Source organism: Lactuca virosa, chromosome 5 (assembly GCF_052849685.1).
Source record: "Lactuca virosa cultivar CGN04683 chromosome 5, Lactuca_virosa_CGN04683_v6, whole genome shotgun sequence".
Taxonomy (NCBI): Eukaryota; Viridiplantae; Streptophyta; class Magnoliopsida; order Asterales; family Asteraceae; genus Lactuca; species Lactuca virosa.
The window spans coordinates 117,262,704-117,279,567 of NC_136430.1; the positions used below are offsets into that span (position 1 = coordinate 117,262,704).

The 16,864-nt window shown below is 35.8% G+C and overlaps 1 protein-coding gene across 1 annotated transcript; it reads right to left on the reverse strand.

The window, feature by feature from the left end:
* Positions 1–11,211: 11,211 nt before the first annotated feature.
* Positions 11,212–15,554, reverse strand: LOC145111657 (uncharacterized). Its single transcript, XM_079047917.1, has 7 exons — positions 15,039–15,554; positions 14,586–14,934; positions 13,911–14,071; positions 13,442–13,564; positions 12,782–13,354; positions 12,084–12,730; positions 11,212–11,932 (listed from the first exon to the last, which is right to left on the reverse strand). The coding sequence occupies exons 1-7, from the start codon at positions 15,552–15,554 to the stop codon at positions 11,212–11,214; spliced, it is 3,090 nt and encodes a 1,029-aa protein (XP_078904043.1).
* Between the last annotated feature and the right edge of the window lie 1,310 nt (positions 15,555–16,864).

Here is a 16,864-nt window from a genome sequence, read left to right on the forward strand (position 1 = left end):
CTTCGCTCTGTCCTTCGTCCAGACTCCGGTTATACCTTAAACAATCTTGGGTGGGGACCCGAGATGACACTCCGACGGTAAAGTCAGTTTTTAACGAGAAAAATCGATCAAAGCTGAAAGTTGGGTATTAAAGTTTCTTGCCCTCCTCCCGGATTGCAAACCTTAGCTATTTATAAGATATCATTACCAGTAATCCGAATTAAGTGGAGAATTTGTTCATAAATTTGAATCGCGATCATCTTTTAGCTCGAGATATTCTAATATGCTCAACCAACATGTTCTTATATATTGACAAATGTCACAATATTAAAAATCCTCATTAATATTAAATGTCACCTATCATGCCACATGTCAACTTATTAATTCTCCATTTAAAATTTTAAGTTTTAAATTTCTCACTCTAATTACATTAAATTAATAATTGATTCTTCATTTCAAATTTCAAATTTTAAATTTCACACTCTGATTACATTAAACTAATAACATTAGAATAAAAAATAAAACAAAATTAATATATATTATAAGGTGATATAATTTCATATATTTATTTAAATCAACGATTATAATTTTATATAAGTAAAAAATATCTCTTAGTTAATAATTTATTTAAAATAAATTATTTGAAATAATTGATTAATATTTTTAAAATTTTTACCATGAAAGTTTAATTAATTTTATAACCGTGGTTCTCACGAGTTATAAACTAGTATATATATATATATATATATATATATATATATATATATATATATATATATATATATATTGTGTGAGTCACTATGAGTGTGACACAATTAAATATATAAGTAAAATGGCAGGGCCAAGCATTTTGGGTCGCTTTGCATTTTTGCATTTTGGGCCTGCACGTTGGGCCATGTATTTTTGTCTGTCATTTCTGCTCATTATTTCTGTCTGTCACTTTTGTCCATCACGTCTGTCCGTCACTTCTGTCTGTCACTTTTGTCCGTCATTTCTGTCCGTCGGACTCCACCTTATGCTCGTCGTCAGCCCCCCAGTATGAAGTGATATGGGTAGTACACATTTCACTTCATACTTAGTAATATGCCCGCATTGTCACTCCAACATCCTTACGTATTTGAGAAAAACAAACCATGTACGTTTAATTTCTACAAGAAGCCCATTATACATATAACCTAGTTAAGTGTGTCATATAAAGCCAAGAGGTATATGTGATAAAAGAATCTTGACATGCATATGTGAGAACAATAAAGATCGATAGATTCTATTATAATAAGATGGATAGATGATAGAGACAATAATGATCAAAAGTGTGTCGAATGATTGTATTAAACACACCTCTAGAAGAGTTTTTAAAGACGAAACTTTTCTGTGAGAGCTGCAAAAGTTGTGACCCTAAAGTTACATGCACGCTATTTATAGAGACTTTTCAAACACTAAATCTGAACACGGACATACCCATTTCGGAACAAGAAAACCCGAATAGCATAAATTTGACACAACAATTTATTAGACCTACCAATCTCCCCCTTTGTGTCAAATCGGAAGAGAGTCTTCATTGTTGCTTTTGCGCTTCAAAAACCTTGGGCATAATTTTCAAAAGGGATGCCCTGACAACTTGATACCACTAAATCATATCTGACACGCATTTCAAATCCGAATTAGTGTTGGCCTTGTTCGCCTTAGCCCTTGCCATAATCTGATTCATTGCGCTTGTGGAATACAAGTGCTTGTCTCTTAAAAAGAACATGTGATTCTTCAGAACACCACCCTCCTTCTTGTACATGATGCTCCAGTATTCTTTGTCTATCAGACCCCCTGGCAGATCTTGGATATCTTCCGGTTCTTCAAATGGCTTCATTATAGGCTTTCTGTTCAGAACAGAGGCAATCTCAATATCCATCTTTGCAAACTCCAAAATGTAGCATTTAATCATCTTCTTCAGATGGTCAAAAATTAGCTGATACTTGCTCACATCCTTTGCAACTATGTTGAATATCGAAATCCAATCATATGGATTTATGAAAGGCAAATCAGCCAAAGTAAATTCATGAAGCACAAGATTAAAACCCCGAAATCCTTTGAAGTTAATGTTCGGAAAATATCCAGTTTCAACTGGTGATCCAACCTTCAAACCTACGATCCTTTTCAAACTCCAGGACTCGTATTGAGGCTTTCCATACTTGAGATAAAAGTTGAAGAGTTTTTTGTTGATTGTGTTGTTCGTGATTTGAGTCTTCTCAAACTTTTGGAAGCATCGTAACAGAAATGCTCGTGGAGTGAGGGGAAAGTCCAACTGGAATTCGACTTCATTGCAAGTATCGAATGACGTCTTCGGTTCAAGCCAGTATATTTCCGGAAGGTCGATGGCTTCCTTCTGAATTTTTTGAATAGTCCAAACAGGAAACAAGGACTTTTGACTTTCGAAAATGAAAGCTGAATTTTTGACTTCAGCCTCAAGCTTTTGACGGAGACCTTTTAGATCATCAAGCTCTTTGACACGTTTCTTTCGAGCAAGCTTTTCGGATTCGGACAATTCTTCTTCTTCATCGTCTTCATCGACTTGTTTACCCTTGTCTTTCTTTGATCCAGAAGCTACATTATCCTTATGATCAACTTCAACTTTCACTTTAACTTCCTCTTCTCCCCGTTGTTTCGAAGGAACAACGCTTCTTGAAACACCTTGAATTTGATTCAATAAAGCGAACACATGCTTAAGTTTTTCCGAGAGAGCAAGGCATACTGTATCATTGAATGGATGAGATCTGGTCTCAATGATTCTCAACAGTCTTTGATGAATTTTGAAAGTGCAGGTCCTTGTAGACTTCTCCTCTTGAAGCCTAGCAACTTCAGATTTGGCATGCTTTAGTTTTTCATTCAGAACTTTTTCCTTCTGAGTTTGTTCTGCAAGGGCATCCATGATTTTATTTTCAGCTGCCAAGTCTGCCTTTAACGTATCAAGCTGGATGGTGATGGTTGAATTCAGATCGACGTTGCCCGACTTAATATCAGCTCGAATCTTTGAAGGTGCTTGTCTCTCAGCCTTCAAAGAAGAACCAAAGGCTTCAATAACCATGTTCATATATGTTGTAGTCTTATCCGAAGAGGCCCTAAAATCAGCCATGAATTCTTTGACTTCAGATTGTAAGAGTGAATCCTTTTTCACAGCTTCAGTGATCTGCTTGTCTGAGGCTTGGGTAGCCTTAGTGGATTCTTCAATGACCTTCAAATTTGTGGAAGTGAGCATCTCTAAAGTTGCTCGATGGGTGGTCAGAAGGTTTTCCCACTTGGAAGTTGAGAAGGCTTGAGATTTATCTACGAGGGAGTCAAGCTTTTCTCTTAATTTCTTGAACTGGCCGTTTGTCATTGGAGCTTCGTCCTCATCACTGTTGATATTGAGATTAAAGGGCTGAAAAACAAAGTCCTCTATGGGTTCTTGTTCATCACCAAACATAATCTCTTCATCCTCATTGAAAGGAGAAGCAGTAGAAGTTCTAGGTTCGGTAGTCACACCAATATTGGCATTTACCCCCATATCAGATACGTTGGCATGGATGCCTGAAGTTTGAATCTCCTCCGAAACGGATTTAATTACAGGGACTTCTGGTGGAGTGGAGACTGAAGATGTAGTTGGAACGGTTGAATCAATAAAGATGGGTGTAGATAGAGGGATTGATATCTGAGGAAGATACATTCCCACAGAGCTCATTGATGGTAGAGGAGCAATGGATAAGATCAGAATAGTGGGTGTAGTGGGTGAGGAAGTCATTGGTAAAGAAGGTGGAATAACAGGTGGGGATTGTAGAGAAGTTAATAAGTTCAGAAACGGTTCTTTCATAATGTTCCCAAAAATGTCAGAAGTTGGAACAGTGGAGGATGGTGGAGAAGATACCTTCGAAATTTGTTCTGTCGGGGTTGGTTCTGAAGTTGTTGCGGTATCCTCTTCCTCATGTCTGATTGTATCATCCTCTTGAACTTCTGTAATAGTTCTTGATTCTGATTCTTCCTGAAGTACCGAAGATGGAGATATCGGTTTCTTTTCTGGCTTTTTTCTTTCTTCGGAACTTTGACACTTTCGCAAGGAGCCGCCTTAGCTTTTCGTTTACCTCCATGTTTTGGTTTGTTGCTTTCTTCAATCAACTTCTTCAGATCAGCAGGCATTAAACGAACACATGATGATGGTAACTTCTGATACTCCCTCACTATAGCATTGTCAAGAGGAACCTTTTTCAACATTTCCTCCGGGACTAAGCCAATAAACTTGAAGTTGCGGGAATCAAACAACATGAATGTGGATGTCTGGAGTGTTGGAATTTCTTCCATTAAGGAATCTTCATCAAAGGGACTTTGAAATGGCCTAGGGCACGATTGACAACGGTTGACCAGAATCTGGCACATGAAATCTCTGTGTGTCGAGTATATGAGATGGTGCTTTGAATAAGTTGAGCCCACAGAATAGAACCATAGTAAAGATTGACAACATGATATAGTCTATAGATGAGTGTGTAGAATAACTTGCTTGCACTATCGGAACCAGCAACCCTTTCTGAAAAACTCTTTAATAGTAAAGTAAACAAACCATTCCACATTGGAGGAAGAAAGGGTTTCCTAAACTTGCATAACAGCGAGATGTCGGCAATGTATCCCATTTGATAGAACATCTCAATTAGGGAGATGGTTGGGATCGATTATGGATCAACACGAACTTCAGGTAAAGCAAGCCCTAGAAGTTTGTTGAACTGGGGCTTAGAGATTGAGGTCTTGTGAATAGCAATCTCGAAGTTGATAAGATCATCAACCTTGTTATAGGTAGTGGTGGAGAATGCCTTTGAGAGATGAACAAGAGGAACAACTTCAGCCATGGTTAACGCCTTCATCAATGGCGATAAATTAAGACACTCGATAATTGGCCTGATTTGTGCATCGTAACGTGAAGCATCTAGATTAAGAATCAAGTTCTGGTTGAGCTTGACTGTGAGCATGATGATAAAAGCGGATTGATCAGCAAAAGAAACTTGTTCAGATGATCCTGCCATTGAAGCTTTGAAGAAGATGATGAACAATAGAGGGAGATAGAGCAGTTGTTGCTTTGAGAATTGTGTTTGCGGTGAAGGCAAATGAATAGTTTTCGTTTCCTTATATATGGTATATGACGAGTAGAGAGAGAAACCGTCGTTTCAAATTTGAGCACGCCGAAGAATCAATCAATAATATTGTGACAGCTAATCAATGACTGTCAGAATCTGTTATAACATCCACGCATGCCAGGGATTCGAAAATCGCACCAAGATTTGAAGTTATCCAAAAGTCATTAAACGTTTCGAATTCACAATGTTCTGAATTAGTCTTTTCGTAATTACCGTTCTACCTTCTAGCTCTGTAAACATCCTTTCGGAATGGAAACCTGACTTGGTAAAATCATGAGGATTTTATGGCAGGAGTGTGCCAAAGAAAAAGAAATAAAGAAAATAATATGTGGGATTTAGTGATATCAAGCAATGTTGATATGAAATTTTGATTGATCTCGGGCAACGATCTCTTCCTTCTAAGTCAAGAGAGACTCCGAAGTGTTTGTGTGATTTCCCGTTGTTTTACGATCACCAGTTTATTGAGAAACTGTGAAAGGCTTCTTTTATAAGGCTAAAAGGGTGGTTTTAGCTTCATCCAAATTCCAAAACTTAATATAAGTCCAAAGATCTGAAAGAAGTACTTGTTTGACCAGTGTAGCCATAAAAATAAGTAAGATTGGGATATTCTTTAACCTGACTGATATTATGGAAATCTACAAAAAAAAATACAAACTGGATCCATTGGGAAGAAATGTCTTAGGTCGAGAGCATTTCATAAAGATCACTAAAAAAATGAGATTTAAAACACTTAAAGGTACAAACCAAAAGGTTTTGTTCGTCAATTCCATGGTAAATTTTCTAAAACAAAAGGATGTTCACCATCAATTCAGAAATGGTGTTCGGAGTTTTGGATTTCACTCAAAATCATGGTTATAATGATTTCAAGATCATAAACACATATGTTTTGTAACCTAAACGTCAATGGTTAAACCTGAGAGTCTTAAGGGTTACGATACAGAATAATAGATTGGTAAAAGAATGGTTGTGAGTTTCACGAAAATCATGTTGATAACTATTTTGCGATCATGAACAAGAGTTTTGTAGCCCTATATCGAAACATGTTTTATTTCAATAATCAAGGGACTACGAGGAAGTTGTGATAAGATATGGTAGAAAGAAGTGATTAAGTCGACCGTCAATTCATTGTTGCAGACTTAAATTCAGAAATGAATTTAGAAACGAAAATATTTTTGATTTTGAAAACACTTAAAGAGAAGAAAATATTTTTGATATTTTTCAATTTCTGAAAATAAAAGACAAAAACAAAAAAAAATTGGAATTTTAATTTTCTAATAAAAATGAAATTAAACAGTAATTTCAGAACAAAAAAAATTAAAGAAGTATATAAAATTAAAGAAAATAAGAAAAGACTTACAAGGATGAAAGATTCTGGAGCCATAATGAACAGTAGACTCGGAACCATTCCGAAGCTCGGAGCGAGTCGGAAGTAAACAGTAAATTCTGAACCATTCCGAAGCTCGGAACAAATTTGAATATGAATAGTAGATTCCGAAGCTCGAAACCATTCGGAATGTGAACAGCAACTTGCAAACACTGATCACTACGAAGGGGATATCGGAATTGAGTCGGCTTCAATCACTCCTAACCCTTGTAAAATACGATTAAATGATGCTTTAGGAAGGGCCTTTGTGTAGATATCAGCTAACTGATTTGAGGATCTAACAAAATGAACTTCTACATTCCCATCCTCTACATAATCCTTTATGAAGTGGTATCGCAGTGCTATATGCTTTGTTTTCGAGTGTTTCACTGGATTGTGGCAAATTCTTATTGCACTTTCGGAATCACAACACAAGGGAATTCACTTCATATTGATTCCATAATCTCTTAACTGATTCTGAATCCATACCACTTGTGTAACATCCCGTTATTTACTGTTTATAAAGTCAACTCTAGTCAAACAAAAGTCAAACAGAGGTCAACTAAAACCCTTTTTAGTGTTTGGATTTCAATTTAGGTTATAATAATAACCTTTATTTGTTAAAATCCTTAAAATATCTACATTTGAAATTGAAAGGAAAAAGGCTTGAAAATCCGAGAAACTTCGCTTCGGACTGCAAACACTTCGGGCCGCAAAGAGTTTACGGCTGTACACTCTTCGGACCGTAAACCCCTCGCAGCCGTAAACGAGGCTTCGGCCGTAAACGTTAAACCGACTTCGGACCGTGAACCCTCGCAGATATATATATATATATATATATATATATATATATAGATTTTCTTCATTTTTCCTTCATTTCTCATATCCTCCAGTCAAGAACTCTCAAATTCTCTCAAGTATCATCAAGAACACTTCTAATTCTCACCAAATTTGTAAGTGATTCATCCATTTCTAAGTTGATATCCTTCTTGATCTAGTAAAACCCCTTGATTTTATCTTTGAATTCATCTCTTTTGGGTTAGATCTTCAAGAACATGAAGAACACACCAGTTGTTTAAACCGTGATCACCCCCTTCAAGCTTGAAAACGTAAGTAATCTTCCATATACTAGTTATCCTATAAAAGCTCTTAACTTACAACCTTGAAAACAACCATTTACCAAGAACATAAGAGTTTACGACCATGAGCATCTCCCTTGGCCGTAAACTCAAGATCTTCTTGGGCCATGAACATCTCCCTTGGCCATAAACTCCTATGAAGAACATCATTGGCCGTAAACTCCCCTTGGCCGTAAACACCAAAGGTGTGGCCGTAAACTCCAAGGAGTGGCCGTAAACTCCATTTGATTTAATCACATGTGATTGTAACATTTCAATCTAAGTGATTCCTAGTCCCTAAGATGGTTTCTTAACATAATTAGTTGTTTAAAAACTAATTATATCCATATATGTATCATTATATGTTTAATAGGATCTGTTGTGTTCAAGACTTCACTTGACACTTAGCATCCTACACCGACATTACAATTGAATAACTTACTACAGGTGAGTTCATACCCCCGTATTTTCATAGTTTTTACTGTTTTAAGGGGGGGGGGGGGGAGGGAATACAAGTCTAACACAAAGATTTTGTGTTATAAACAAGTGATTTTCAAATATCTTATCAAAATGGATTTCAGTTATCATCAAATCAAATGATTTTCTATGCTTATTTCAAATGACATCAAGTCACCAAAATGAATTTCAAAATATCAAACTTCTTTTAAAAGTTTTTATACTTATATTTCTCCCAAAAAAATCATACTAGTATACATATATTTATATAAATAAGATTTAAAAGGCTTAGGACTGATAACTCACTTTGGTTCCTTTTCCTTGTTTGGATGTGGGATTATAAGCATCAGTTATTTGTCCGAGTGTCATCTAAATTTTACTTATATATAATTATATATGTATACAAATATAAAAGTTTGTTCAATTAGTTTCAATTACCCTTTGTAAAAAGTTGAGCAAGGGGTTGCATTCATACTAAGTATCAATACAGAAAGTACTTATAAATTATAATAGGTATAATTTATGATTCACAGAACATTAATTCACGATTCAAATATACTAGAATACATTTTTTTACAAGAACAAAGGTTTGATTCAAAACTAGTCAAGACTATACATTCTTTCAGATACATGTGAAGAATACTAATTCAAGAACATACTATCAATCATTTATTTCAGAATGATTGGGTTTTCATAACTATTATACATGTAACGTTTATATGCTTTTATAAGACAAGTACTTCAGGTTGTTTAATTCATTTTAAACAACATAGTTAAAGTCCTGACATTATAACCAGAATCTCCAGCCGGGAATAGAAACAATGTGTGTATAGATCTATATTGGGATTGACAACCCTGCACTCAGACTGCTAGCTACAGTCAGGCATACACGCCTGTGAGTGACAAATTGTTATCAACATGTTTTCAGCGCACTCATAGCGTTGGGTCAGGCCATCTAGTCAGTATGGTTATAATAACCCATTAAAAGACATTAACAATACGTTAGTGTATAATTAACTAAACTTATGTACTTTTTCAAAGTACTAGTTTACAAGATACGGTTTACAGTAATACATTACAATTTACAATAACAGTTGGTGAAACCAGATATACTCTCAGATACAAGCTTACAAAAGGATTACAAATACAAAACATTGGTTTACAATTAGAACAGTTTTATACAACAAAAACTACTTTTCATATACAGCAGAAAATATAGGATTTTCTGGAAACAGTTTACATATTCAAGAAATAGAAAACATTTTTCCAAACATAAATACTTATGCACTCACTCAACTTTATGTTGATTCTCTCTTTTCAAATTACTTGTATTCTCAGGGAACCAGTAGACAGGTACACCTCGAGCTTTTGAGAAGATGGAGCTATTTATGTCTTGTCTTCTTCTTTTGTACAACTATTTAGTTTCAGTATACAATTTTGAAACACATGTAACTCTTTATACTTTTTAAATACAATGGTTATTTGTACTTTGATTACTATACTGCATGTGTTGTGATACTACAAATGAAGTCCTCCACCCCCGGACGTTTCCGCCGTCTGGTTTGGGGGTGTGACAACTTGGGAAGTGCATGATGCTGTTGCGATGTATTCAACTTCTGTTGTGGATAAAGACACAGAGGTTTTTTTTTCTTGTATTGCCAATTGACAAGCTTTCCATACAGAAACTAATAACCACCTGATGTGCTCTTCCGATCAAGGCCACAACCACCAAGGTCTGCGTCGAAATAAGCTTGCACATAGAAACCAGAATTTGATAGATACCATATTCTGAGAGATGTAGTTCTTTTGAGGTATCAAAATATGTTCTTTACATCCACCATATACAGTTCACGGGGATTCGCCTGAAACATGACACAATAACATACAACAAACATTATATCTGTACGACTTGATGTTAAATACATTAAATATCTAATCATCTGACGAAATAATGTGATATCTACTGCTGGCTTATCCAAGGATGGAGTAAGTTTCGTTCCGAATGCCATAGGAACCCTGACCTTTGAATCACCCACCATTCCAAAATTTTCTAGCAAGGTTTTCGTGTAGGCTTCTTGGTTGATAAAAATACCTTTTGAAATCTGTCTAAGTTTAAACCAACAAAAAAGTTAATTGGACCCATTAAACTCATTTCAAATTTAGTTTCCATTAGTTTTTGGAATTCAACTGTTAATATAGGATTAGTGGATTTGAAAATAATGTCATCAACATAAATTTCAATGATCATTAAATGGTCACCATCTTTCTTGCGAAAGAAGGTTGGGTCAACCGAACCTTATTTAAATTTTGATTGCTTAAGAAAACGAGTCAGGGTTTCATACCATGCACGAGGTGCTTGTTTCAGACCATACACTGCCTTGTCCAGTATGTAACAATGATTGGGATATTTCGCATTAACAAAACCTGGCGGTTGTTCCACATATACAGTTTCCTCGAGTTCGCCATTCAGAAATGCACACTTCACATTCATTTGATAGACTTCAAAATTTTTGTGAGCGGCATATGCTAGAAAGATCCGAACAGATTCAAGTCTTGCCACCGGTGCGAACGTCTCTTTGTAATCTATTCCTTCCTCTTGACAATAGCATTTAACCACCAAACGTGCCTTGTTGCGAATAACGTTTCCTTTGAACACCCATGTCATGCCAACAACCGAAGAATTTTCTAGAGTGGGATCCAATCTCCATACTTTATTCCTTTCAAACTCATTTAGCTCCTCTTGCATCACCTGAACCCAGTCTGCATGATCAAGAGCAATTTTAACAGTTTTAGGCTCAATTTTCGAAATAAAAGAGTTAAACATGCAAAACTCCATTTTCGAAAATAATGCATTTTGTTTCGATTTTTGTTGAGCACGAGTGAGAACTCCTGATGAAGAATCTCTGATCACTTGATTTGGAGGATGGTCTTTGGTCCATTTTGTCATTGGAGGATAGTTCTGATCATAGGCTAGATCAACTTTTTCGAATTCCGATTGTACATCTGAGTCATTATTTTCACTATTCTCCCCCTGGAAGTTTACATGCGACCCCACATTCGGAATTGAGTTCTCCTCCTGGAGAGGAATACCAGTATTGAATTTCTTAGTCGAACTCTCCCCCTGGACTGGAGAATCAGAAGATTATGGTTAAGGGTCATTCAGAATTGGTTGCTTAGGAGGAATCTCTTCATTTTTGGCAGTTTCGTCAACAATCTTGATCAATTCATCTTCTTGATTGTCTTTTGCGTTTGATTCTGAGGAGATTGCTTGGTCAGGTTCATCAAAAAAAATTAGAAATTCCTCATATAAATTCATGAGAGGAATAGTCTTAGAATTTGTTGATGAAAAAATTTCCTCAGGTTGACAATCTTCTTTTTGATATTTCTTCATATAATTGTCATCAAACGTGACGTAGTAGGTTTCCTCAATCTTCTTTGAATTCTTGTTCAGAACCCGATAGGCCTTTGATCTCAAGGAATACCCCAGAAAAATTCTTTCGTCAACTTTCACGTCGAATTTGTTCTTATTTTCTTTGGAATTTAATAAGAAGCACTTGGAACCAACCATATTAAATAATTTAATGTTAGGTTTCCGATTGTTCAGAATTTCATATGGAGTGGTCAGAAATCGCTTGTTGATATAGGAGTGGTTATGAGTATAACAAGCAGTGGCGATGGCATCAGCCCAGAAATACAAGGGAAGATTCGCAAATGACAACATTGTCCATGCAGCTTCACAGAGAGAGCGATTTCGAATTTCAACTACACCGTTCTGTTGTGGAGTGTGCGGCGAAGAGAAATTATAAGAAATCCCTTTGTCGGTCAAGAATTCTTCAAACGCATGGTTTTTGAATTTCGAACCATTATCACTACAAATTTTCCGAACTGGCTTTCGTTATTGTAGCTCCACCCGCTTGATGCTATCTATCAGCTTCTGTGTTGCGTCGAATTTTTGTCTAAGAAAGAAAACCCAGGTGAATCTATAAAAATCATCAACAATGACCAAAATATATTTGTTACCACCAATGCTTTCGATGGTAGGGGACCACATAGATCAATGTGCAAAAGTTCCAGTGGCTCAATGATTTTGGTATTGATGATAGAAGAATGACTCTTTCTACTTTGCTTTCCGAGCTCGCAAGCAGCACATAAATGTTCCTTTCGAATTTCAGAAGAGGTAGCCCACGAACGAGATCACCAATTACGAGCTTGTTGATGTCCTTGAAATTTAGATGAGAAAGCCTTCTGTGCCATAACCAACTATCATCCGAAGAGGCTTTCGTAAGCAAGTAGATAGAAGGTTTTCCTTGGATCGGATTCAGATTCAGAGGATACATCTCTCCTTTCCTTCTAGACTTCAGAAAAATAGCCTTAGATTTCTTTTCTATAATTTCTGAACCTTCTTCATCAAAAGACACTTTTAGACCTGTACCTACAACCAAATGCGAAACACTGATTAGATTATGTTGTAAGCCCTCAACGTAAGCTACCTTCTGAATTCTGAATTTGCCATTTGTGATCATTCCATATCCTTTTATCTCTCCTGTGGCATTGTTTCCAAACTTCACTCTTCCGCCATCCTTTAAAGTCCGAAAATCTCGCAACTCCTCTCTCCTTCCTGTCATGTGACGAGAACAACCACTATCGATGTACCATTCGGAATCATACTATTCACCACACATAACCTACAAAATTTAGAGAGTTTTAGGAACCCAAACCAACTTGGGTCCTTGTGAGGATTTCTTTTGAACAGGGAAAATTTTTGTTTTGTCAACACAAAAGGATTTTCTTTTCAAAGCACAGCTCATCCCTTTTTCCATTTTAAAAACTTCAAATTTGTTATCACAAAGATTAATTTCAACAACATTAACTTTTTGTTGAATGTATTCTTTGAATTTCGGAGCCATTCTTTTTGAGAATTCTTTTTCCTCCTTTTTCAATTTTGCTTCGTACTCTTTGAGAGTAATTTCTGGTTTCGAAGAAATTTTGTTTTTACCCTTAAAATCTTTTGATTTGGCAATTAGTTTCAAAAGCCGTGACTTTTGTGAACAACTTTTATTAGAAGAAAAAATTGACTTTTGTTTCGGAATTATAGATGAATTTTTATTTTGATTAGAAGATTGTGTTGTGTTGACAGAACTTTGATTGGAATTCATTTTCTTCCAATAACGTTTTCTTTCTTTCAAATTCTTTCTATATCTAGCATTCACATGTCTTTTCTTTGCAATCAATTCTTCAGCAAATTTGTGAATATTAAATTTCAGTTTTTCCTTTCTGACTAGCGTTTCATTCTGTTCCGAAGAGGTTTCAATTGAAACATCTTTTGTCCCACTTGGTCCGACCTTTTCGTATCAAAAGTTCACACGGTTCAATGGTACAGAAACGTATTTCCCTTTTGTTTTCCAGGAGGTCATTTCTGAAAGACCTTTTGTTTCATCCGCGTTGTCTATTGGCTTGGACCAGAAGAATTCATCACACCCTTTCGCATTATCATTATCAACCTGGGACGTTAATTAAGATGTATCATTTTTGTTCAGTCCTTTCTTTACAAAAACTTGATTCGTAACTGTTTGAACTTTCGGATGAACTATTGCTTTTTCTTTCAAAACTTTTGAACATTTATTTTTAGCAACTCGAAACAAATTCAATTGAGTTTTCAGAAATTAAAATTTTCTTTTGTTCATCACAATTTTGTACAAAAGTAGAACAATCAATTTCATCATCTACAGATATTTCACTCATTTCGCTTTCATCGAATTCAGAAATATTCTCGGAATCAACAGTATTTTACGAATTCAACTTTTTGCATAATAAGTTATACTTCTGCATAGAATTTAATTTGATTACTTGTTTATCTTTTTTAGTTAATACTTCATTCAACATGTTTTTATGTTCTTTGGACTGAATATATTCTTCTATTTTATCAAGTCCAATCTTGTAATAATTAGAAACGTCATCTGAAGAAACAATCGATTCGCATTTACAGCATTTAGCATCGATTTCATACTCTTTCAATTCAAGAAAGGGTAAAATCATTTTATGCAAACGTTTCCCTATTTCACAATCCAAATGAAGCTGAGTGATATTAAAATATAAACGCTTAGCAATCAAAAATATTCCTCTGTTTCAAAAGTGCAATACTATCTCTTTTAAGGTATATAATATCATCTTGTGATCTAGTAAGCTCTACTTCCAATGCCTCTATTCTTAATCTTCTCTCTTCGCTCTTAAATGTTACCCTGTTAAGTTGATCATTCAGATTAGAACTATTGAGATGAGTTCTTTTCAAACTATCACTAAAATTAGAAATAGTATATCGCAAGACATCTAATTGAGAATCATAACAGGACGTAGGAATATTAAGAGATTTTAGAGTAGAATGTACCTTGTCAACCACCTTCTCGTACTCCTTCACCTACTCCGTAACAGTCTTTGCAACAAAACAACTCTCATACGTTTTTTCACCATCAGTGGCATATCCTCTCGGTTCCGAACAACCATTCTGAACAATCATACACTTGCCTTCATATCCTTGCTTCTCTGACTTCACCACAAAGCACCCACCATGGGAGGGTTTTCTCACCTCATCGTCCTCCGAATCTATGGACCATACTTCAACTCTACCGTCATCACTTTCCTCTTGCACAATCAATGCAGGTTTCACATTTGATGTACTTTTCTTTCGGAGATCCTCTATCTTTTGAATGTAATAGGCCTCATATTTTTCCGTCTCTTTCTTCTCATTCTGCCTCCGAAGCAAGCATTCCTTTGCAAAATGATTCTTGCCATGACAATAATTACATTCATAGACAGAATCACCCAGTAACTTCTTTTCTTTCTTTTCCACATCATTCTGAGAGTTCTTGAAACTCTATTCCTTTGGATTTTCGAAACTTGAGTTTCCCTACTTGTTTTTGTTTCTGAAGCGAGAGAAATTCTTCTTATAGAACTTATTTGGATTAGATACCATTAAACCTTTGTCCTCCTTTGATAGTTCATCTTTCGAAAATCAGAATTTGAATCAACTTTTGCTGACTTGCCTTTCGCAATCAGTGCCAAAGATCCAACACTAGAAACAAGCTTCACTTCCTTAGTAACTTCATCTTCATGAGATCTCAGAATACCCACGAGCTTTGCCAACGTATAGCTTTTGAATTGTTCATGTGCCTTCATTGTTGAAACAATAAACTTCCATTCAGATCTTAGAGCATTCATGAACGTGACCTTCTGTTCAATGACTCGTCGCTCAAGATTGTGTTTGAGCATTCTGCTTAATAAATAATTGAACATATAAAACGTTTGATCTAACTTCTCATCAGGTTTTTGTACAAACTTTCGGAACTCCGATAAGAGCGTCGTTTGCAAAGAATGTTCTAAGTCGGCATCACCAGAATACAACTCCTTCAGCCTGTCCCAAATACCTTTTGTAGTATCACATACACTAACAAGACGAAAAGTGTCTGGAGGAAGAGCAAATCGAATGATTCTCATTGTCTTTATATTACACATTAGCTCATTCTTCTAATCGTATGGAACGTTAGTATGTTCAATAATGAGTGCATTATAATCGGCCAGAGTTTTGATTTCTTGTTTGGTACCCGAATATGTGTACGTCTCCTTCGTCATTACATGCCATATAGTGGAACCATGTTCTTTGATTCCAAGAACGTAATCTTCAAAGTGAAGAGCCCAGACTTCATAATATTCTGGAAAGAGGATTGGAATCCTTGTCGTAGATCCAATGTTGCTTGTGAGATTGAATGAAAGAGCATGCGGATCGTCGTTACGCATATTGACAAGAATTCACTACAACAAATATAGAACCAGATTTGTAAAACTTGAATAGAGTTCAAGGGTAATCTAGAGATCTAGATATGGGATCTACAATCGATTGAGACGATTAAGACTGTTGGATTTGTGTCTAAGCCCATAACTATATTTGGTATGTACTTGACCCGGTTGTAGCATGGACCTTTTGGGTTGCCTTCACCGAAGCAACTTGGCTGGATGAATAATAAAGAAAGAGGTTATTATGGTTTATTAATATATTATATGAATAATATATTAAAGGAGAAATAACATTTATTTAATTAACATTGGTCAAGAATTAATTTAGAATTAATTTTGTGGTCAAATGAGGTTAATTGAATTAAGGGGACTGAACTTGTAATTATGTGATAATTGCAATATGGGCTGTGGAACCCTAAAGAAGGGTTGGATGAACTCCTTGTGGGAGCCCACATAGAAATCATCCAAGGGGGCCTTCTGGAAGGATCCTTTAGACCGCTTAAGGCCTAAGCAATCTAATTAGGGTTTTGACTAAAGCCCTAGCAGCTCACCTATATAAGGAACCCCTTGGCTTGCAATTTTTGGCTACCACAACCCTAAGAAGAGTTCCAAGAGCTAAAATTACCTTCCCCTCTCTCTCTCTCTAAGATTCTCCAATTTGCTTTGGTGTTTGTGATCTATTATAGGCATAACATTTGAGGTGCTAAGGTTCTCAAAAGCTCAAGATCTTCAAGCAAAACTCAAAGGTAACATTCTTACTAGTTTATTTATGTTGATTTAGATTTTTTTGTTGTATGCTATATTAGGGTTTGCAAGTCTTGGACGATTATTGCATGTACAAATAGAAAAACTAGATCCAAGCATTAGGGTTTGCATAAACACCATAGGAATGTTGTTTTGCCCATAACCCAACAGTGGTATCAGAGACTAGATCGTTTCTCTTTTGTATTTGATGCATATCAAATTTGTTCAAGCTCAAAAATAGAAAATTTCAGCCTCTGAATCATGGGCTC